The 25,401-nt window shown below is 35.9% G+C and overlaps 1 protein-coding gene across 3 annotated transcripts in view; it reads right to left on the bottom strand.

Annotated features, from left to right (window-relative positions):
- Positions 1 to 1,505: 1,505 nt before the first annotated feature.
- LOC149803412 (uncharacterized) overlaps positions 1,506 to 25,401 on the bottom strand; it is a 29,202-nt gene continuing 5,306 nt past the window's right edge. For 2 of the 3 annotated variants that reach the window (XM_089953113.1, XM_089953115.1), the window contains exons 2-7: positions 18,194 to 18,287; positions 15,283 to 15,384; positions 13,740 to 13,888; positions 5,081 to 5,140; positions 3,698 to 3,800; positions 1,506 to 2,381 (exon numbers count right to left, since the gene is read on the bottom strand). In XM_089953113.1, the coding sequence (XP_089809239.1) occupies positions 2,209 to 2,381; positions 3,698 to 3,800; positions 5,081 to 5,140; positions 13,740 to 13,888; positions 15,283 to 15,384; positions 18,194 to 18,260 (654 nt within the window). In that variant the 5' untranslated portion in view covers positions 18,261 to 18,287 and the 3' untranslated portion in view covers positions 1,506 to 2,208. Of the gene's footprint in view, positions 2,382 to 3,697; positions 3,801 to 5,080; positions 5,141 to 13,739; positions 13,889 to 15,282; positions 15,385 to 18,193; positions 18,288 to 19,261; positions 19,379 to 25,401 lie in introns of all 3 variants that reach the window. The other variant, XM_089953114.1, reaches the window with a different exon arrangement.

Genomic DNA, 25,401 nt, shown 5'->3' with positions numbered 1-25,401 from the left:
TTGTAAGCAATGATATGAGCTTCTGTGCACATTCCCAATTCAAATATTCATGGCATAACACTGTACGAATAACATAATGTTCATCGATGTCTGAATGCAAGGCCAATTTTTGGTGTACTCGAATCTATATTTCACTTTTTGTGGAATACAAATCTTTCTTTTTCCAGGGAGGTGAAAACATTTTAATTGTTTAATAACTTAATTACGAAATGGTATTAATCCATAAGATGAAACGTCGAGCAATTAACAATTAGTAATGTTGCCGCATGCGCGGACAAATATAATCTCCAGCAAATTATGATACATGCTAAACTTTCAATATCTCAGAAATTCCTACACTTGAAAAAGCTGTCTTTATTTGGTGTTTGTTTAAAAAATATTTAAATTTCTATGAGTATGTACATGTGCCATTTAAAAAAAAAAGGTTGGGCACTGGTTTTCTTCACAAGTATTTATAAAAACTTCTGTTCTAAATATAGATTATATACTTTACAATGGTTGCTACTGGGCAAACTGTAACAGCTGAATATAGTTCTAACACTGCAAACAGCAACAGAGGACAGTTATAGGTACGAGTGATCACTGCTGTTATTTTGACTTTCACTTAACGGGATAAAATGTATTTTATTCATGGTTTTAAGCCAACTGAGAAGTGGGATTTCATGATATTTTGCATGTGGCATGAATCTGTGAATTGCTATCTCGAGTCATGAAATTCACATCAATATTGTGAGGGTAGGCCGGTCTGGAAATGTCATACATACTTTAACAACTAATGGAAAAATCCAACCAAAGCAAAGATGTGGAAATATGTAACTTAGTTTGAAGGAATCAATGGCAGCCAGGTTTATGCTCATTTACACCGTGACTTTTTGAAACATTTACAGGCTGTAATAACTCAGCCTATAAAGTGTGAACTTTACAGCTTTACATGCCAAGATATTTCATTTTTATTACTATTTATCTGTAGCTGCTCTTGCACATGCCTGTACACCCCTCACTTGTCGTATTCCATCTGCCCCAACAGTTCCATCCAACATACTAGCCCAATATCCAATGGTTGTTATGATGAAGTGCTGTACACAATACTATCCAAAGGTTTTAAGAAATCATGCCTTCCCCAAGGTTTTGAAATATATGGTCTTATGGAAGTATCCGAAATATCTGGTCTTATGGAAGTATCCAAAATAGCTGGTCTTACCACAACACTCAGATGTTTATATTAAAACAATATGTCTAGCCTTTTCAATAGATTGGAGTTATTAAGACACCATCTGTTTAATCATTTTATCCACCTGCTTGTCAGTGTCTGTGACTCTACTGTTCTCTAATTTTGTTCGTATAATCCACTTGCTTGTCTGTAACACATCTGCCTCCTAAACTTGTGTGGAAATTCGCAAAACCTGACAGCCAAGTTGTTAATCTTGTAATCATATGTACATTGAGCATTGGGGGTTGGTGGGGTGAAAAGTGCAAAAATGCTAAAAATGTTCTGGAAAACAAAGTGTCTCACATGCATCCATTCAATGATGCATTCTTTATTTTCAACTTAAAAGATCTCACACTGAAAATGATGCCACTTTTGCCACTCAAAAGTGACACACATTTAAACAGGTCATATAAAAAAGAACGGCAGTGAAGATAGTGTAAAATGTTATCATTTAAAATGAGGAAATGTCATGATAAGTGTACAGAATTTCCTATGGCGATGCATCAAAACTGCTCACAATTTTTTTCTTGGTTTGATTACAAGAAGGCCAGGACAAAATAAACATATTTTGGCATTCAAGCAAAAAGACTTTGTATGCTTACAATCCAAATATCTGTAATATCAATAAGCAATAATATTCTTCTCTTAAACTATATTATAATAATGATCATAATGTCAATAAATGACACTTAAATATGTGGAAAAATCAGAAGGAACTGGACAGCCTAAGATCTTGTATTCAAGCACTCGGACAACTTTGACAAATCCCTGTACAAACATCAAAATTCCATCTTTACTTTGAACAGACACACAGACGTCTCAAACAGAACATTACACTACTGCAATGAAATCCAGACTTCAGTGCTATAGCTTCCAGTAGGTGTACTCCTTACACTCAGAACTCTTACTGGACCCAAAGAATCTGCCTTTTGTTTCATGAAAGTTTATACACAATTATTCTTGGAAATTTTAAACTCTATTATCTCTCCAGCAATGCCTCATCTTCCTCCTCTAAAACCTCCACCACGACCACCTCTGAAGCCACCTCCTCCACGGAAACCTCCACCTCCTCTAAAACCTCCCCCTCCTCCTCGATCTCCTCCACCACGGCCACCTCTAAAACCTCCACCACGACCACCTCCAAATCCACCACGACCACCGCCACGTCCTCCTAGAAAAGTGTACTGATTATGTTAGTTCCTGTGAGGGTACCATAATATTTAGTTATCTTTATTGTTTTAATGCATTTCAGCATGTAATTGTGACAAATCAGATTTCACTATGCTTTATAGATACTATAACACATATCATTTATTTGTATTCCATAATAATGATTTCTCTTTTACGAATTAGTGCATAAATTTCTGACATGAAAAATGTTTTGTATTTCCTTACTTTAACCACAATATTCCAAATTCAGAACAAACGGTACCATAAACAGCACATTATACACCCTAAATGTTAATTTGTGGTTGACCAAATTTCTTCTTTCGGTCTTGGTCAACTTGACCTCTGACCTCAAAGTCAGACGATGCCCTTCTTTTCTCAAATACATGCATTCCACCAAGTTTCATCATGGTCTGTGGCACACAACTATAATTATTTTGTGGAACCATTTTCCTTCTCAGAGTACCTCTGCAACATTTGGCTTTGTAACCCCCAAATGAAATGGTGTCTTACTCATTTCAGAGGGAAGCCATCAACAATGTTTAGTCACTGCCTTTGAAAGGGAACTAAAGTAGTTCTGTGGAAATTGTTCCCACATTTCAGTTCATGTGACCTTAAAATTTGACCATTTAACCCCACAATGAACAGGTGTATTAAAGGAAATGCAAGCCATCCAGAAAGTTTGGTCAAAGTGGGTAATAAATACCTTAAGATATTGTTTAGAAATTTCTGTCTTCTTGAAGTCAATACGACTTTTACCTTTGCCTTCTTGACCCAAGAGTTTGACCTTTGACCCCAAAAATCAACAAGTGCCTTTCTTATCTCAAATGCAAACCATTTACATAGTTTGGTCACAGAATCTGGTATACAAGTCATGTTGATGCATGAAAAGACTGTTCCTCCTTTCAACAACTGTGATCCTGGTCCTATACCTCTTGAGTGCAAAATCAAAAAGTTTCTTCACTGTTACAGGTGCAAGCCACTTACATATGTACATTTTAAATCATGAAGAATTGGAGTTAATGTGCAGAAATGAAACAGGGAACAGACATATGGAGGTTATATGAATGAACAGACACCAGCATAATATAATACATACTTCCTTAGAAGGGGCATATAAAATGGAACATTTAAATGACAAGTATCAAAACAAAACTAGAATTAAAGCAACTGAAATATCTGCAGTCTGCTATTGACAAAATAACCATGTGACTGATTATATATGGATTTTTTTTATATTCCTCTGACCCATATACTGACTTCAGAAAAACCAGAAAAATCCATGCAATGTCATTATTCTACATAAAATGGTTACTATACCTCCTCTACCCCCTCTGTCAAACTTCCCTACTCTTCCTCTTTGTCCTGGAGGCCGAGGGAGAAACCTAGCAAGGGGAAGTAACTTTGCAGGATCAACATAAAACTGAAAGTAATGAAGTAAAATATGCTTTTCAGTGCATAGTTGTAATCCAATGAAATGAAATACTGATTTAAAGTATCTTACTTGTAAATGTCCAAAAATTATTAAAGAAAACTGATAAATGTTAGGAACCACTGATTTTTTTCATTAAAAAACTAACAATAATAATGACTTTTCCATTAAAACATACATGGGACCCAGGGAAGGCACTTTTAAAGTAGCGTACTCACATATTGATGCAATTTAGAATTTTCTTATCATTTTAATATGAACTCTGAATCAATGTACCCTGGTATATATTTTTTTAAATCTGCCTTTCCTGGGTACCATGTATATTTAAATGGAATAGCCCTCATACAATTTTCAAGTTGAGTTCTAAAATGACTTGATATTACAGAATGATTACATAACTTACATCAGTACATATCAAATTAGCATAATCAACAGATCACAAACACAAGGCAACTAAACATAAGCTTTTAAAAACTATTTCTTGTTAAGGATAATTTTTTACTATGATACAGGATACAGCCCCTTGCTTTTGTGTAATTTTTAACTTTTACATAGGATACAGCCTTGGTTTGGGATTATTTTAAATTGTTTTACAGGACATTGCCTTGCTTTAAGATAAGTAAAAAATGTGATACATGATACAGCCTTGCTTTAAGATAAGTTAAAACTGTGATACATGATACAGCCTAGCTTTATTATAATTTATACTTTAATACATGATACAGCCTTGCTTTATTATAATTTATACTTTAATACATGATACAGCCTTGCTTTACTATAATTTTATACTTTAATACATGATACAGCCTTGTTTTATTATAATTTAAACTTTAATACATGATACAGCCTTGCTTTATTATAATTTATACTTTAATACATGATACAGCCTTGTTTTATTATAATTTATACTTTAATACATGATACAGCCTTGTTTTATTATAATTTATACTTTAATACATGACACAGCCTTGCTTTATTATAATTTTATACTTTAATACATGATAGTCTTTCTTTATGATAACTGTATACTTTGAAACAGGATGGTCTTGCTTTTGCAGAAATACATCTTTATTATAATTTGCCAAGTACAATTTTGAATTTTTTTTCCTTGAAGGAAGAAAAAGTGTCCAAGACAGAAACTTGAAATCTTGTATTCTAAAATATAAAAAAAATCTTCCATATGCAAAATCAAAATTCAAAAGACCCACATAGTCAACATCCAACAGTTTTATTTGGGTGGGTATGAAATGAAATTTGTTAAAATTTCTTACCTTCGAGTTTTTGGTAAAAGACTTGGCCTTCATGTCATCCGACAGTTTAACAGAAAACATCTATGAACATTAAGGAATTGTAATGCAGTTCCAAATAATCATAAATATTTTGTTACTATACCAACCATAAATGGTAGTGTACAAATAAATTGATTGCTTGATGCTAAAAATAAACAACTCCAATTGTACAATAGATGAAATGGGTGTTTCTTTTTTTCCTCATGTACAAAACAAACAGTATGACATGACACATACAATGTACATGTGAAAGAGTAGATAAAAACTCTTGTGTACCATTCATCTCACACTGCGTCTTAGATGCTTCATCAGAGTCTAGACCTGCTTTATTTGCTACTGTACAACATGCACCCTATTGCAAGTTAGATTAATCTTTCTCAAACATGTATCCTCCTACTTTTGACCAAAACATCTTAGTCCAAAAAGTTCACAGATGTGTAAAACTGAAAAATGAATGTAATCCAGGCACACACAAATATGCCTACCAAATTGTATGTATCTGTCTGCTCTGAGTGTTTTCTTGCAACCTTACCAGGAAACGTGTTAGGATGGACAGGATACAATCACCCCCTCCCATCAGCTGCAAGCAGTTGGGGCACAAAATGGCAGATGTGACATAATATAATAAATCGGCAAACCAATACATATACTGTTCTTTCCATTTACTTTCCATGATTAACACAGACCCAGTCTGCTGGTATTACAGTAACCAATATCTGGGGCTTCATGGTTCACAAATGGCAGTCTCTGCTTGCATTAAACTATGGTTAACATGGTGAGATATTTTTAAAGCATAAATAATAAAGCAGATATTTCTGTTTACATCTTCAAGACTCATTACTAATTGCAATGTTGACATGATTATGCAGACATGATGGCAAATTGATACATCTATGTTGTCTTAAAGACTTACTGCCACAAAATGACAACCTAAGTATTTGTAAATTTGTAGTCATGTCTACATAATGAATTCATGAATAACTTGCTGATGATAAAGATGTCTTGGTCGTGTACAGCATATAAATATCTCATCATTATAAAGGCAGCCTAAAACTTCCAAAGCAGTCAGTTGGAATTATGAGGACCACAACATGGGTCTTTGCTGATGATGATTAGCAGTCTGCTGGCATTATGAGGATCACGACCTGGGTCTTTGCTGCTGATGATTAGCAGTCTGCTGGCATTATGAGGACCACAACATGGGTCTTTGCTGCTGATGATTAGCAGTCTGCTGGCATTATGAGGATCACGACCTGGGTCTTGCTGCTGATGATTAGCAGTCTGCTGGCATTATGAGGACCACAACATGGGTCTTTGCTGCTGATGATTAGCAGTCTGCTGGCATTATGAGGACCACAACATGGGTCTTTGCTGATGATGATTAGCAGTCTTCTGGCGTTATGAGGACCACAACATGGGTCTTTGCTGATGATGATTAGCAGTCTGCTGGCATTATGAGGACCACAACATGGGTCTTTGCAGATGATGATTAGCAGTCTCCTGGCATTATAAGGATCACGACCTGGGTCTTTGCTGCTGATGATTAGCAGTCAGCTGGCATTATGAGGACCACAACATGGGTCCTTGCAGATGATGATTAGCAGTCTGCTGGCATTATGAGGAACACAACATGGGTCCTTGCTGACGATGATTAGCAGTCTGCTGGCATTATGAGGACCACTGCCTGGGTCTTTGCTGATGATGATTAGCAGTCTGCTGGCATTATGAGGAACACAACATGGGTCTTTGCTGACGATGATTAGCAGTCTGCTGGCATTATGAGGACCACTGCCTGGGTCTTTGCTGATGATGATTAGCAGTCTGCTGGCATTATGAGGAACACAACATGGGTCTTTGCTGGTGATGATTAGCAGTCTGCTGGCATTATGAGGACCACTGCCTAGGTCTTTGCTGACGATGATTAGCAGTCTGCTGGCATTATGAGGACCACAACATGGGTCTTTGCAGATGATGATTAGCAGTCTGCTGGCATTATGAGGACCACAACATGGGTCTTTGCAGATGATGATTAGCAGTCTGCTGGCATTATAAGGATCACGACCTGGGTCTTTGCTGCTGATGATTAGCAGTCAGCTGGCATTATGAGGATCATGACCAGGGTCTTTGCTGATGATGATTAGCAGTCTGCTGGCATTATGAGGACCACAACATGGGTCTTTGCTGATGATGATTAGCAGTCTGCTGACATTATGAGGACCACAACATGGGTCTTTGCTGCTGATGATTAGCAGTCTGCTGGCATTATGAGGATCATGACCTGGGTCTTTGCTGATGATGATTAGCCGTCTGCTGGAATTATGAGGACCACTGCCTGGGTCTTTGCTGACGATGATTAGCAGTCTGCTGGCATTATGAGGACCACAACATCGGTCTTTGCTGATGATGATTAGCAGTCTGCTGGCATTATGAGGACCACAACATGGGTCTTTGCTGATGATGATTAGCAGTCTGCTGGCATTATGAGGACCACTGCCTGGGTCTTTGCTGACGATGATTAGCAGTCTGCTGGCATTATGAGGAACACAACATGGGTCTTTGCTGGTGATGATCAGCAGTCTGCTGGCATTATGAGGACCACTGCCTAGGTCTTTGCTGACGATGATTAGCAGTCTGCTGGCATTATGAGGACCACAACATGGGTCCTTGCAGATGATGATTAGCAGTCTGCTGGCATTATGAGGACCACAACATGGGTCTTTGCTGATGATGATTAGCAGTCTGCTGGCATTATGAGGACCACTGCCTGGGTCTTTGCTGATGATGATTAGCAGTCTGCTGGCATTATGAGGATCACTGCCTGGGTCTTTGCTGCTGATGATTAGCAGTTTGCTGGCATTATGAGGATCACAACATGGGTCTTTGCTGATGATGATTAGCAGTCTGCTGGCATTATGAGGATCACTACCTGGGTCTTTGCTGATGATGATTAGTAGTCTGCTGGCATTATGAGGATCACGATCTGGGTCATGTGCATCCATGTCAAACCTCCCATGTCATGGTATGTCATACAATAAATGTGATTTTCAAGTCCCTGATTTCCTAACACTACTGTATTAACATGAATACCATTTCCAATAAATCTTATTAAGACAAGAAAACATAAAGACATTTTTCATCACTGTCATCTATGTTCATATCCTGTCAACTGTGTAAACAGTAAACTATCACTACTATCACCCTGGGAATTTTACATAAATAAATGTCAGAGGCAATTAAAAGGCAAAGGTGGTCAAAAATAAACAACCACCATTCCCCCAATTACACAATGACAACAGTTATGGTGATTAGCATTATTAGTTGTTTGAGCATTGCCATGGGACATTTGAGCACTGCCATGGGAGAATCCATTTTGGATAACTTGCATAAATAAGGTGTACAAGTGGGACAGCCCAGTTGGTTGCAAATTAGGTAAATCATATGTGTATTGAAGAAACAATAAATATTACACTTCTCTGCCTTGTATAAAACTGCTTAAGTCATATATGTTAATTGCTTTTTAGTAATATTTGATCAGCAGCAATGTTTCTTTAAGATTTACTCCATATGTTGTGTAATTCTGAAAACGCAAAGCATGATTATTTCAGTTTTTGGAATGGTAGTTTGAAAGTGATTATTCATTAAAGGTAAAATGTCCACACACAGCTGTCGTCTACCATACCACTGTATGTTTGATACTCCCTCAATGCAGTGCAAGTGTAGAAAGATCATCTTCAATGCAAAGAAAAATATAATAAAATCTTCAGGCAAGTTGTTCAAACAGTACCAACTGGTCTCTACTGAATACAAAGATGAAAACAAATAAAACTTGTATTACCTTCAAACCCTCCAAGGATCATTTGAAAGCCTCAAAGTCTGTTTCTACAATTACATACTCCACTGTCCAGCAAAGTCTGCATCTACAAGTACATACTCCACTGTCCAGCAAAGTCTGAATCTACAAGTACATACTCCACTGTCCAGCAAAGTCTGTATCTACAAGTACATACTCCACTGTCCAGCAAAGTCTGAATCTACAAGTACATACTCCACTGTCCATCAAAGTTTGCATCTACAAGTACATACTCCACTGTCCAGCAAATTATCTATCTACAAGTACATACTCCACTGTCCAGTAAAGTCTGTATCTACAAGTACATACCCCACTGTCCAGCAAAGTTTGTATCTACAAGTACATACTCCACTGTCCATCAAAGTATCTATCTACAAGACATACTCCACTGCCCAGCAAAGTATCTATCTACAAGTACATATTTCACTGTCCAGCAAAGTCTGTATCTACAAGTACATACTCCAATGTCCAACAAAGTATCTATCTACAAGTACACACTTCACTGTCAGCAAAGTCTGTATCTACAAGTACATACTCCACTGTCCAACAAAGTCTGAATCTACAAGTACATACTCCACTGTCCAGCAAAGTCTGTATCTACAAGTACATATTTCACTGTCCAGCAAAGGTCTGTATCTACAAGTACATACTCCACTGTCCAGTAAAGTCTGTATCTACAAGTACATACTCCACTGTCCAGCAAAATCTGTATGTAGAAGTACATACTCCACTGTCCAGCAAAGTCTGTATCTAGAAGTACATAATCCACTGTTCAGCAAAATATCTATCTACAAGTATATACTCCACTGTCCAGCAAAGTTTGTATCTACAAGGACATACTCCACTGTCCAGCAAAGTATCTATCTACAAGACATACTCCACTGTCCAGCAAAGTATCTATCTACAAGTACATACTCCACTGTCCAGCAAAGTCTGCATCTACAAGTACATATTTCACTGTCCAGCAAAGGTCTGTATCTACAAGTATATACTCCACTGTCCAGCAAAGGTCTGTATATACAAGTACATACTCCACTGTCCAGCAAAGTCTGTATCAACAAGTACATACTCCACTGTCCAGCAAAGTCTGTATCTAGAAGTACACACTCCACTGTCCAGCAAAGTATCTATCTACAAGTACATACTCCACTGTCCAGCAAAGTCTGTATCTAGAAGTACATACTCCATTGTCCAGCAAAGTCTGTATCTACAAGTATATACTCCACTGTCCAGCAAAGTTTGTATCTACAAGTATATACTCCACTGTCCAGCAAAGTCTGTATCTACAAGTATATATTCCACTGTCTAGCACAGTCTGTATCTAGAACTGCGATGTACATATGCCAATGTACAGCATATGGTTACAATTTGGAGTAATTCAAGAATAAATCAGAAAATATGGAAAGTGCATACTGACAGAATTCTGATCTTATTTGATAATGGATTACAGTGGCAGAACCATTATACTGTTTTGCCCCAGCAAGATAGCTGTTGGGACATGTTTTACCCACAATTCATTACTGCATTTAGGTCATTTCAGTCATTGTGGAGAAGCATCCATGTTCCATCAATATATTTCTAATTTAGTTTAGGTCTGTACAGCTATGATTGTGTATTTGTGTGTATATGTGAGTGGTGATGATATGTATGAAAATACAAAATCAGCAAGTTTTGTTTTGAAGTGTATTAAATGCTTCAAGTATTTAACTTTCTTGTATTCATACTGAATTTCCAATGTTTTTCTGCAGGCTTATATGACTATATATACATATTCTCAACTGTACAATGCTGATTACATGGTTCCCGCCACAAATTTAGAGAAAGATTTAAGACCTTTTCCAGACCAAAAAGAAGGTGGGCCCCAAGTGGCCAAGTGGTCTAAAGCACTCTCCGTTACAGATCACTGCCATCTCACCTCTGTCTGTGTGGGTTTGAGTCTCAGGTTCAGCCAGTCTGGGTATGTGAGAAAGCTTGCCAGTAGCTTCTTGTGGGTTGGTGGTTCTTTCCAAGGTTTTCCCGGGTTCTTCCTCCACCATTAATACTGGCCACCATATATAGCCTATCATGTGTTGAAAAATGGCATTAAATCCTACAACAACAACAAATTCCAGACCTAATAATGTGACAAGTGTATTGACCTGCATAGCTGACAAGATGCTTTAGTCTTAAATCTGGAAGGACCTATCCAGGCTTTTAAGTCTTAAGTCTGGAAGGCCCTATCCAGGCTTTGAAGTCATCAGCTTCTTCCCACAAGGGTTATAAACACAATGTCCAGGCATTCTTTAAAAAACAGGTCCACAGTGGCACACAAAAAGATTGGTCCAAGAATGTGACATCAAATAAAATCAACAAAATTAAAATGAAAACTCAATAGCATAACATAAAACTTAATTAATAAAATAATCCATGAAACAAGGCTAATACAGATCTGAAATTCAGTGACTTTTCAATGACCAGTTTTCAGTGGCTACTCAGGGTATTAAGTGTTCTGCTTTAGTTACTAATTTAAATACAAGAAACAAACATAAAACCAATACAGAAATAAATAAATGTAATATGAAAGGGAAATTATATTTAAAAAGGAAGTCATTGTAACCCAGATGTTAACCATTTAGCTCCTATACTTTCTTCTACAGCTGCAGATCCAGTACTTTCACTTCACAAATGCTGCCTGGATGTTATCTAATTGGGGGGGTACCCACTTGTTACAAAAATAAAGGGGGGGGGGAAGTAGAACAAAATGGAATCAGAGGACGAAATGGCCATAGTTCACTATATACCTAACACTACGATATCTATCTTTCTTCTAGCTACACTCTGTTAGAGTCCTTATGAAATCAAAATCTTTAAAAGATGTCACCTCTAGCTGCATAAGCATTTATCTGTTTTTTCTAAGCTAAATCTGTTTCTCACCAGTGTATGACTACTGTTCTATGCTGAGACACCTGTGCTGATGGAGCATATACATAGCTAGCTTAGCCAGCTGGACCAAGTTTTGGAAACTGTTCTTTGTGTTTATTATGTACATTTTTTCACTGCTAATGGGTAATGCCTTTTTGATACTTTAGCTCCAAACAAAGATTGTTTACTAACATAAGCTCTGCATACGTTCCTCTTTCTTAAATTACTTGTTCTGAAAGTGGTATTTTGATCAAATAAATATATTTACTTCGTAATTTTATTTTTAGATTATTTGTGAAATTGATCTGGACCCTTATAAGGATATATGTATCTATGGTCAAGGTATTTTGAATTATGTATTTTTAAGGAGAACAGTAAACATTTTTGGATTTACCCTCATTATTACATATTAAAGTTCTTGTTTTCTCTTTCCACTCATAAACCTTAAGATATTACACAAAAAGCGGATTAAAAATTGAAATCACAATTTTCTGGACTTTGGGAACTTGCAAACATTAAAATATAAACACTTTTTATAGTACACTAAATTAAATAAATTTGTGATATCCCTGCATTTCTTCAAGTGAATTCAGAACACACTGAAAACATATCCCCATGTTATTCATATCTAGGATAATTTTGTGGTAAATCATTCCAGAGTGTACATTAGAATTCACCTTGCATTGATTTACTCTGAAACAAAAAACATAATCCATGTTAATCAAAGAATATAAATCTATGTTACTATTCATTGTTTAAATTGCACTCATTCTTCTACCGGTAAAGTGATTAGTAAAAGAAATATACAAGCAATATATTAAAACACTCCTCAAGAATTAGAGTTAATCTCTTATGCTGGTGACCAGACGTACTGAAATTACATATCTATTGTTTGAAAGTTATGAATTTGTTATATGGTGTGTTGATTTTGGTCAAACAATTTACAGACATTTGCAGTGTAGTATATTTTCGAGCTTTCAAAATGAAGTTAGTTCCAGTTCTGATTACATGCATGATCCACTCAGTTCAAAGTTCAATTTCAATCAAGCAATCAGCTAAAGTGCTCACTTATAACACTTTTCTGGCTCCAATAATTTGATGTAATTCATAGCTTTAAAATAAACTGCCATCACTATCATCAGCCAGTAGGCCTATTTGCTGAACTGAATTATCTAATATGAACTGCACAAGGATTTGGCCTTTAGGACTGTGTAGGTAGCCCTTATTGTTAAACATGCATTTGTAAACCTTCCTCCATGCATGGTTCAAACTATGACAGAATGTCTTGTCCAGGACCAAATATGACAATTAAACTCAGTGAAGGGAAAGAGTGTTAATGACATCATGTGAATGGGAACAACAAAATTTTAAGACTTTTCCCAGACTTTTAAGTCATTTTTTTTTAAATTTCTGACCTTTTCAAGGCCGGAAAAGCAGTTTTCAAATTTAAGACTTTTTTCCAGAATTCCAGACCTGCACAGGAACCTTGTGATTACTTAAGTCACACAGTGACCCACCACACCCTCCCCCTGGGACAACAAAGCCTACTTTTGTTTAGTCTTGATGTCCACCACCACCAACATTGTCAAGAAAGGTGGCATGTATGAAATGCCTTAGAAAGTGTTTAGTATTTAGAAAAGACTAAAGATTTCAAGTTAGCCAGTAAACATCATTTAAAAAAAACAGCTCTATAACTACCGAGGGCATTTATCTCCCTTTTGTTGTAAGAGATTCAGCAGTAAACAGATATGAAAAACATGACGCTTATTTTGACACTGAGTACATGTATGAGATATGCTTAAATAAAAATCACAATTAATGTTTTATAACAATTGCTGTATCAAAATTTGTCTTACACATGCAAACACATTCTATGATAGAAAAGGATACAAAATCTGTGATTGGTCCAAAAATCTCATCCACTTTCCCAATCTGTTGCTTATTTTCCAAATATACTGGTGCATTGAAGTATGGCACCTTTTCATTGGTACACTTGCACACTAGATCATCTTCACAGGTGTGCATCATGGTGCCAAGTTCTGAAACAATGACTTGCAGGAATTAAGGCTGCTAGGGACAATGATTCCAGTTTTAGCCCACTAGTCTGGCAAGAATAATTCAGGAAAATGGTCACAAAATGTGAATGTGTATTCTTTTTCTGTTTCAAATTTGCCCTGATTACATATTTTACTTGCCCAACAATGCTCTTTAGCTCTTCAGGCTAGTTGGGCAAGAAAAATTATGTCCCCTGGAAACTCTTCTTGAAAAATTATGTCCCCTGGAAACAATTTAAGGTAAACTCTTCTTGAAATGAGAGTTATTAAACAAAAACTAATATATTTTTTATTACACTGCACATTTCCTTATGATCACTACATATATATATATATATATATATATATATATATATATATATATATATATATATATATATATGTGTGTGTGTGTGTGTGTGTGTGCGTGTGTGCATCTTTTAAAACAATAATTGGAAGTAACGTAATAGAAGATTCTACTAATATAACATCAAAAATGTATTGAAAATAGGTAGCTACTACTACCCAGTCTTAATTACAGTATTGTCATGTCTCACCAGCTGCATAATTCTGTTAAGATTTATGACCATGGGAAAAAGTCTGAATGATAAGGTCTAAGGACTAGAATATACAAACTTAATACAGTAAAATATCAATTACCCAGGTGCTGATTACCTGGATTATTGCACCAAGTGGGCTACCACCATCTCCATTGAAAATGTTATTCATTACAATGTGAATGTATTTATAAAGGAAACAAATTTGACAATTATGATTCCAACACAGACAAGAGCAGCATAACCAAGACAATCAAATCATATATTTGAATTATAATTACAGCGGTATTAGGATTAACTAAATTAACATTTGGAATTACAAATATTATAAATGTAATTAGCAGAGAGGGAGGGAGAGTAGAAGATTCTAGGAAAGTTAATTCTTACACCTGATTACTGCAAAGTGATTACCAATATGACAGTATGTAATCTGTCACACAGAAATTAAAAGCTAGTCAAACATGATTAAAGACCCACAACAGTCCAATCAAAGGCATTCTGTAGTCCATATATGTATGGCTGTTGATTGACAATAAATGGTGACTTCACAGTTCATAAATGAGAATCAACTACCAGCACAGTATGAATGGAATCCATTCCAGGCAAAATGACCTAGCTCAAAGCCAATACTTATGCTAAAAATAAACTACAGATAGAAAGAACGTCCATCACATCACACATGTATTATCATTCCACTATCGACAGTTCTACCTCTTGACCAAACTTCAATGATATGGCTCACTGATTAACTGGACAAAATCCAGTCTTTGACCAGCAAAGTTAACAACTCCATTTTATTAAAGGCATATGTCTCTTGCACCCTTCTGCAAGAAACCGACTTACCTATTACCTCCTCAGGAGGACCCTGATCTTGATAATAATTCCTTCCTCCTCCACCACCACCTCTGCCCCCTCTTCCTCCACCTCGACCACCTCCCCGAAATCCTAATATGGAGAAGAAAAAAGCTTCAATAAGTGTTAATATTTTGAAGAATTACTACATTGCTGACCAAGGTCTACTGTATTGGTCATCAGTATACCATAATGTATGATTTATTACTGGACTTGATATTACAAATAAACACTGATTATATGATGTCAGATCTGGGTGTAAGTGATTGTAATAAAGTACATAGTATTTCACCAATAAATACAGTTTTTACTGTAATATCACTAGTATCAATAGTACGCATTAACTTTTTTACAATGTTACTATGCAGTATCAGAGAAGGAACATGTATCTTTTTCAAACTATAGCTTTGGGAGACTATTAGTAGATTTTGTTTAGCCTGCATTAACCTGGAGTGAGAATCAAGCCATAGCAATGTCAAAATTGTTTAATTTTGTGTAAAACTGTTTTAAAAGTCATTTACCATTCGTATGAATATGGTTTCTTTGATACCTTATTTTCTTAAATAGAAAAGCAATGCATTGCAAGTTAAACAAAAATCTTCTGATCAGGAAAGTTGCCAAGCATGGAGACCAACAAGCAACATATTCCTAACCTGAGAATCTTTTTTAACAAAAAGTTCAAACCTGCAAACTTAAAGCATCCCTGAGAATACTGAATACTCTGTGAGATCCATGTACACTCTATCCAATTAGTGCCGACTATATAACAAACCAAATCATGTAACATGTACAGGACACATAACCATGAAAAAGATGGTAAACTATTCATAGTGTCGACCCAGATTTACCATCACACTCCTGCAGATAAAGTTCAACAATGTCCATTTTAAATGACTGAAAGAATAATCAGCACTGACTTGGATCTACCAGTGTAGTATATGGTGACTGATAGACTGTCATGGATCTACAAGACTAAATGTATAATGTGGTAACTGACAGTCTGACATGGATCTACCAGTGTATTATGTGGTAAATGACAGACTGAAATAGATCTACCAGTGCATTATGTGGTGACTGATAGACTTACATGAATCTACCAGTGTATTATGTGGTAACTGAGACTGACATGGATCTACCAGTGTATTATGTGGTAACTGATAGACTTACATGGATCTACAAGTGTATTATGTGGTAACTGACAGACTGACATGGATCTACCAGTGGTTTATGTGGTGACATGACTGACATGGATCTACTAGACTAAGTGTATTATGTGGTAACTGACTGACATGGATCTAGCAGTGTATTATGTGGTGACTGAGAGACTGACATGGATTTAGCAGTGTATTATGTGTTAACTGACAGACTGACATGGATCTACAAGTGTATTATGTGGTGACTGACAGAATGACATGGATCTACTGGTGTATTATGTGGTGACTGATAGACTGACATGGATCTACTAGTGTATTATGTGATGACAGATAGACTGACCTGGATCTACTAGTGTATTATGTGATGACTGATAGACTGACCTGGATCTACTAGTGTATTATGTGATGACTGATAGACTGATCTGGATCTACAAGTGTATTATGTGATGACTGACAGACTGACCTGGATCTACTAGTGTATTATGTGATGACTGATAGACTGACATGGATCTACTAGTGTATTATGTGATGACTGATAGACTGACATGGATCTACCAGTGTATTCTATGGTGACTGATAGACTGACCTGGATCTACTAGTGTATTATGTGAAGACTGATAGACTGACATGGATCTACCAGTGTATTCTATGGTGACTCATAGACTGACCTGGATCTACTAGTGTATTATGTGATGACTGATAGACTGACATGGATCTACCAGTGTATTATATGGTGACTCATAGACTGACCTGGATCTACTAGTGTATTATGTGATGACTGATAGACTGACCTGGATCTACTAGTGTATTATGTGATGACTGATAGACTGATCTGGATCTACTAGTGTATTATGTGATGACTGACAGACTGACCTGGATCTACTAGTGTATTATGTGATGACTGATAGACTGACCTGGATCTACCAGTGTATTATGTGATGACTGATAGACTGACATGGATCTACCAGTGTATTCTATGGTGACTGATAGACTGACCTGGATCTACTAGTGTATTATGTGAAGACTGATAGACTGACATGGATCTACCAGTGTATTCTATGGTGACTCATAGACTAACCTGGATCTACTAGTGTATTATGTGATGACTGATAGACTGACCTGGATCTACTAGTGTATTATGTGAAGACTGATAGACTGACATGGATCTACCAGTGTATTCTATGGTGACTCATAGACTGACCTGGATCTACTAGTGTATTATGTGATGACTGATAGACTGACCTGGATCTACTAGTGTATTATGTGATGACTGATAGACTGACCTGGATCTACTAGTGTATTATGTGATGACTGATAGACTGACATGGATCTACCAGTGTATTATGTGGTGACCGATAGACTGACATGGATCACCTAGTGTATTATGTGGTGACTGATCTGTGGGATTTTAAGATCCAAGAGCAACTATCAATGTACTTAGCAGGCAAAGATGACAAAGCCGATACAAAATCGCAATAAAGAAGTTAATGAGGGTCACAATGCTAATTTAATGAGCAAAATATACTTATACAAAATTCACTGTTCTTGCTTTCTCTTCATTGCAGTGATCAAAACATTTGAAAGTAAAACAACAGGGGTCCTCTAATTTCAGATCAGGATAATCCTGCAATGTGATGTGCCCATTGGGCTTGTAAACACAAAAAAAATCTAATTTGCTCTTTAGAGTTGTACATTTCAGAAGATGTACATTTTCTATCCAGATGGAACCAATAAAACAAAGAAATTACCTCCACCTCCTCGACCTCCCCCTCCCCCTCCTCGACCTCCTCTTCCTCCACCTCCTCTAAAGGACATGATCTTGATTGTCTGATATCAGATGATCTGGAACAGATTATTTTTTTAATCAATTAATTTGAAAACAAAATTAGGGAAGACATAATACACAGATATTATATATACATACCTGATATTATATATACATACCTGATATTTTATCAGTGGTAAGTGGCACACAAATAAACATTTGATAAAACAGATGATTTTATATAAGGGGTGATTTTTTTTCTTGTCATTAAAATAAGGGGGAGTAGGAAAATAAAGGGGTAGGTAGATAAATGTCCTTAGTTCATTATCACCTAATACTGAAACACACCCTTCTTCCTGTGACAATCTGTTAGGATTCTGTTGAAATCAAAATCCTCCTAAGATGTACCCTCTGGTTATATTAGCACTAATCTGTTGATTGTTTTTGAGTTTAATTTGTTCTTTCTCAGTGTATAAATACTATTCTGTACTGAGAACCCCCCATTCATGGTCTGCTGTCTAAATATGCATATACAATGCTAGCTTAACCAGCTTGTTCTTTCTGGTTGTTATGTATGAATTTCAATATCTCACTGGTTTTGTCTCATGAATATCTCTTCTCAAAAATATTTTTTTTTACTAATATGTATCATGCCCAGGTTTCACTTTTTTAAATCAGCACTTTGCCAACTACTACACCATTTTCCTTATCAGTTCGATGATGCTGTATTATATTTGCCAAACCATGTCACATAGGTGTTTGATAGCAATCGACCTTTACCCAACATAGGTTCGTTGTATTATACAATCATTTGACCTCTGATGTCAAGAAAATAGATGCCACGATTCTGCATTATACGACTATTCAGTATAAGAAATGGCAAAGTACATGTACCTGGTCCAGTTTTGTAAATACTGTACTGTAAATTGGGGTTTTGTGTTGGCTTATTAAAGAAATGAACTAAGTTTTAACTGCTAAGATTGAAAAGATAAATATTCGACTATAGATATCTGGCAGGAAGGGCAGACATGCCAACCCTAACAAGACCTACTCAGTCAGGCAGGAAGAGCAGATGTGCCACTCAGCAAGACCTACTCAGTCAGGCAGGAAGAGCAGATGTGCCACTCAGCAAGACTGTCTATACTTTTCCTCTAGTCAGATGAGCTTTCTGAAAGTGTGATGAAATATTATGATCTGCTATTGTCAACTTGGAAAACATGTATTTAAAAAATTCATAAGTGTGATCGGATGCAGCAAAGGCAAACATTATCTTCAACTAAATATTTGTAATGTAGACTTAGACCTTGATTCCCTCCAATTACAAAACCTAATGGACCTCAACAGCTTCTTGCTAGATCACTCAACTTGACATATTCTTATTACTAAGTTAAGGCCTTGTGTATTTCACTCTGCAAAAGTGATCATCTGTATAGTCCTACAATGAGAAGCTGAAACTGATATTAATGATGGGGATTTGGGGTCAACATCTTACCCCAAATCCCCATGCTTAAACTGATATTAATGATGGGGATTTGGGGTCAACATCTTACCCCAAATCCCCATGCTTAAACTGATATTAATGATGGGGATTTGGGGTCAACATCTTACCCCAAATCCCCATGCTTAAACTGATATTAATGATGGGGATTTGGGGTCAACATCTTACCCCAAATCCCCATGCTTAAACTGATATTAATGATGGGGATTTGGGGTCAACATCTTACCCCAAATCCCCATGCTGAAACTGATATTAATGATGGGGATTTGGGGTCAACATCTTACCCCAAATCCCCATGCTGAAACTGATATTAATGATGGGGATTTGAGGTGAACATCTTACCCCAAATTATCCATGCTTAAACTGATAGTAACGATGGGGATTTGGGGTCAACAACATACAGAATGAAAAATGGGTGCTGTATCGCATGCTCTGTTCAAAATTAACAATGGAACTGTTCAAGGATAATCTAACAAACTTAGCAGCCCACCATTTCAGTTGTCCGAAGTGCAAAGGTGGACAATCAATGTCTAGGTTGACTGAAGAGCATTAAAGATGTATTTTCTTTATAATAAAAACAATTAGGTCTAATCACCTCAGCTGAATTTGATTAAATATATTTGTTGCCTTAGAGAAACTTAACATTTATTTCAACCTACTTTGGCATTTCTCAGATACCATCACTCTTCAACCTACTTCAATGGCAGATGAACCTAGTTTGAAAACTCAAGCACCTGACTGTTGCTGGATAAACTTTAATAGGCAGTGTTTTGACTAGGACCAGGGGCCATATAACATTTACAGAACCTGTCTGTAAAAGAGGGCAAAGTTTGATTCACATGTGAATAACAATAGCCAAATTAAGTGGTAAGCTCCTTCCTTTCCTATTAGCACAGGCCTCTCACGTAAGCACTCTCTTTTGATCTCGACAAGCTGAACAAATGGTTAATCCACATATTGTTTGAAGTACGAACAGCTGTTCCTAAACACAATTATACAAGATGGCTAAACAAATAGTCAACTGTCTGTTTCACAATAATATGTAAACTGTCAATCAGCAGGGACATTAGTGTTTTATCAGCTGGATACAGTAATCTTATGTGGAACTTAAGTTTGGGAATGAACAATATGTACAAGTATTTTATGATTATGTGGTATTGTGTAATAAATAGAATATATTAATACTACTACTACTACTACATTCTACTACTACTACTACTAATAATAATAATAATAATAACGATAATAAAAAAAGCAATAATAACAATACCAATTATATTGGAAATCAGCATGTGATATTTTTATGATTTTGTGGAATTGTGTACTAAATAGAATCTCTTGATAATAATAATAACAATAATAATAATAAAAGCAATAATAACAATGCTAATAATACTGGAAATCAGTACACTACTCCCTTGATAACTCGCACGCTGATAACTTGTGAACCTGCTTACAATGTGGGGTCAGGCATGGATCCCATTTTTTAAACCAGAAAATACCCAGAATTTATCTACGTTTGTTGAACTTGAAGAAAATCATGATCAAAATTGGTAACTAAAACGATGATATATCGCTCGTTTTATGGTCGAAATCAGTAGATGGGACCTGGAAATTTCAATCAACATTTTGACATTATCAGTTTTTAATAAGCTGTCATATAATTTGGTACATTTTCTTTCCAAACGACATCCTTAGTACACCTTAATTAAAGATATTCAAGGAAATTTTGATCAATGAAAATGTCACTTACGCCTAGTGTAAGCAATACATTAATATTTAAATGAAACTTACATAATTTTTATTAAGTGAAATTTGTGTTTTATTTCTATCTCTAAGTTCCTCTTAAGTGTAATCAGCATAAATGCAAATGTGTATTTAAACATAAAATGTGTCAATCTACCATAACAGCTATGTCCGCAAGAGTTTCTCTGAGAACCTAATTTGATAACTGACCTGCAGAAGTATTTTCTGTATTGTTGCAATGAATTAAAAGCTGACCTCCTTTTTATTATCATATCAATTACATCATTTGAATCAAATAAAGGATGTGGGATATAAAAAAAAGTTAAAAATCATGCAAATCCTACATGCTTAAGATCTAGCAGGTAGTATGTCTGGTGAACTCATTTCACTTGATCAATCGAAAGTTACGAATTTTATTGTGTATGTACGGTGTTTTATCTACAGATGGCTTTATGTAAGTTATATTACTCGTCAAGGCAAAAAACAGCGAGTCAAAATCCAAACCTATGAGTCTCATTCAAGCCGATGATCAGTTTTCAGTAGTTTTAAAAAAATAATCATATTGTTTAAATACATAACGAAAATATTAGTTATAATGTGACTAAAGCCAATAAGGCAATTCACATGCCAGAAGCGTCTGAACCTTCTATATTTGTTAAAAATCATGTTGATGGTTGAATGTCATCAGAAATAATCTGAGCAAAATATGGCAAGGCTTTCATTGTTGGCTATGTCAGTACTTTCATCTGCCATTGCTGTCACAAATGACAAATTTTGCAGGTCACGTATAAGATTATTCTCAACAATGTTTGATAGTCTCCAGTACTTCAGAACAGTTAGTAGCCTAGTCATAATAAATTCTTCAAAATGCCAAACAGCATCAATTTCTTCAGCCGCTAAGTCATGTACTAAATTAAGAAGAGATTTGTATTTTAAAAAAGGGATGTTGTCTACACTCAGCCTAGGTACACAATTAAGTAGCACTTTGATTGCTTTGTCTTGTTTAATAGAATGTTTTTGTAAATCTGCATTCAAATCTGCCTCGTGTTGTGGACCTTCAATCAGCAGTTTGAGTTTTGGCAACCAAGCATGCCCTGCTAGTGTACTGTTCTGAAAGCTATTGTTTTTTGCACATTTGTTTTTTTTAAGCCTCTGTACATATATGGCAAAACATAAAGGTGTCTTCACTGTCACATTCTTCACTCAACTTAACTTTTTTTTAAACGTAGCCAGCTGTGTTTTCAACCATTGCTGCATAAAATACGTTTTATCTTACGAGTAATCGTCACCTCGTATTTGGATGATGAAGGCTCCACTGGTTCAATAACAATAGTTATAATACAGTGTATTATCATCAATCGGTCATCAATGTGGTCCAAAAGATAATTTCATTTATTTCGGATCTATTTTATTTTTTGTGTGCCTTGGACGACATTTTTAGCTAAATGCTGACAATATCTTAGGACAACGCAAGGCGTACAATTGAGCAAATGGAAATTGTTGCTTGATTGCATGACAAAGGTGTGCATAAAACAATAGTTTCTTGTGAGAATCACCTTAAATCATGTGTTTATATTCCGCCTCTTTCTTGGGTATGGTGATTATACGGTTCTAACATCCTGTTGCTACAAAAGATGTGACAGTTACAGGTCACATAAGGTCAGTTCCACTCAGATGAAACCCTATGTATTATGATAACATTAGCGTAAGAAACTGATGTGTGCGTGTTTTCCATTTGGGAGAGTTGTAATCTAGCCATTAAAGTAGTTAGACCAAAACCTTAATTTTTGTGTTAATCAGCAAAATATAATATTGGGGTGTGTCAATTTATGTACTGAGGATGATATTTAGACCAAACCTTTTTTGTTTGTTCACTGCAAAACATAACATTGGGGTGCATCAATTTACGTACTATCAATGATTTTTGTGCATCAAATTTGTAAAAAGTCTGCACGTTTGACGCATGAGGAGATAAAACACTGTATGTAATCTAATTAAACTACCTTAACATAACTGACTCACTCATAACTGTGATCAAAGGTTGCAAGGCAATGAAGCAAAACAAATACTTAAAATAAAGAGAATTCCTGAACTGGCAGGTAGAGATATCCTCAATGATGAGACATCAATACTGTACTGAATGAACAATAAAAAAATTGAGTTCTGACGTAGACAATGTCTCACAAAATAAATGTTGCTAGTTTTTGAAAAAAAAATGGAATCTAATTTGGTGGTGTATCAACAGATAGTCTAGTTCCCTGCTACACTGACTTCCTACTTGGCACTATACTATTAAATACCACTCCAGGAACCAGACTAATTAACAAAACGAAAAGCAGTGACATCTACACAGATGTTTTCGCGTACACATGAAGGTTGTTGAAACCAGCTGGATCAATGTTAACGATCTTTCACATGCTGTACATTTTGAAAATAAATGTAATTTATACAGAATCTCAAACAACTTCATTAGAAAAAGCACACTAAGGATTCAATCATTAAATAGTCCAGTTCCCTACTACACCCCCGATGGTTTTCTCAATGTCTAGCAGATGTTTGGGAGGTGCCAAGGGTCATGCTACCAGGCGAAATGGGCGACGAAGTCGCCTAAAAAATGTAAACTTCACCTTCTTCTCTTAGGAAAGCAAAAACGACTTCACCCTTTGATTTTGTTAGAGGTATGTTGACTGACCATACTTTCTGAGATGCCCCCTTGCCTTAGCTAGGTTAGTTCTAGTGTTGTGCTGTAGCGAAATGTATTAATCAAGACATCAATAGCTAGGTCTAGTTTTTATATCAATTAAGCTGACAAACAAGCTCTTGTACATTCACAGACATGTTTTGATAGCTGATTGACCATTAACCCTTTCCTGAGTAAGTCAGCAACTATCACGGCCCGATTTCCGCACATTATCCTTTGATGACATACAAACTTATGTTTCGAATCTTTAACAACTGTATGTAAATATCAATTTGTGTTTTAAGATAACAATCGGTGATCTGGATATTTTAACTGTCTCTTATATACTATTTCGTCATAAAATTAGTTTGAAACTGTAAGTGAACCATCAACGGTGTAATAATGACGGACATCGCTATGTCTGGGAAGTACCAGTTTATTAGATTGTCTGTTTTTGTAAATCATCGAGAAAAATATATGCAGAAAAATATACAATTCATAGAAAGTAAAGCCTATGTACTGTTTTTTAAGATTTAACTTTAAAATGCAATTATGTAGGTCAGACAATGCTAGGTTGTGGAATTCACAAGAAGCGATGTTATGTAAGGTCAAAGTTGTTTTCTGACTTGACTCATATTTGTAAAAATAGGTTAAAAAAAAGCAGAGAAGTGGATACTGTTTAACCAATACATAAAATTACTAAAAGACATACACAAATAAACAAACCATCAGTTTGCAATTCTATAAATGGACTGTTGTAATGAAGGCTTTGAAGCTATATAAAGTGAGTGATTACATTACGAAAACCCCTCCTTCTAAACAGAGATGCACTCATGTCTGTGTTGTTCGGTTGGAAACAAGGGTTTAGTTAATATACCGACTATACAGAAGTCATGTCTGTAATTTTATGCATTTTAGTGTGTTATTTATGAATAGTTAGGTAACTCTCCTGTCCAAAAGAAAAAGTCACTTCTCCCTAAAATTCAGGTCTAGCTTGACCCCTGAGGTCTCTCAGTAACATGCACCCTCGCATAAAGTGTGGTCTATGTTTGTGAACCCCATTGTGACTGGTTTTCAATATTGAGCTAGGGTGAAGACTGCTTTTCCATTTTGAGCTAGGGTGTAGACTGGTTTTCCATATTGAGCTAGGGTGTAGACTGTTAAATAGCACTGATTTTTGTTGTTTTCATTTCATTCTCATCGGCGTTAGAAATAGCTTTTACTGAGTGATAGCAATGCTAAATTTAGGGATTTTGGCTAGCGTACA

This window comes from Sinohyriopsis cumingii, chromosome 3 (genome assembly GCF_028554795.1).
Source record: "Sinohyriopsis cumingii isolate HCF-2022 chromosome 3, ASM2855479v2, whole genome shotgun sequence".
NCBI classification, from domain to species: Eukaryota; Metazoa; Mollusca; class Bivalvia; order Unionida; family Unionidae; genus Sinohyriopsis; species Sinohyriopsis cumingii.
Note: the sequence above shows the minus strand (reverse complement) of the source record. Positions and strands in the feature narration are given on the sequence as shown.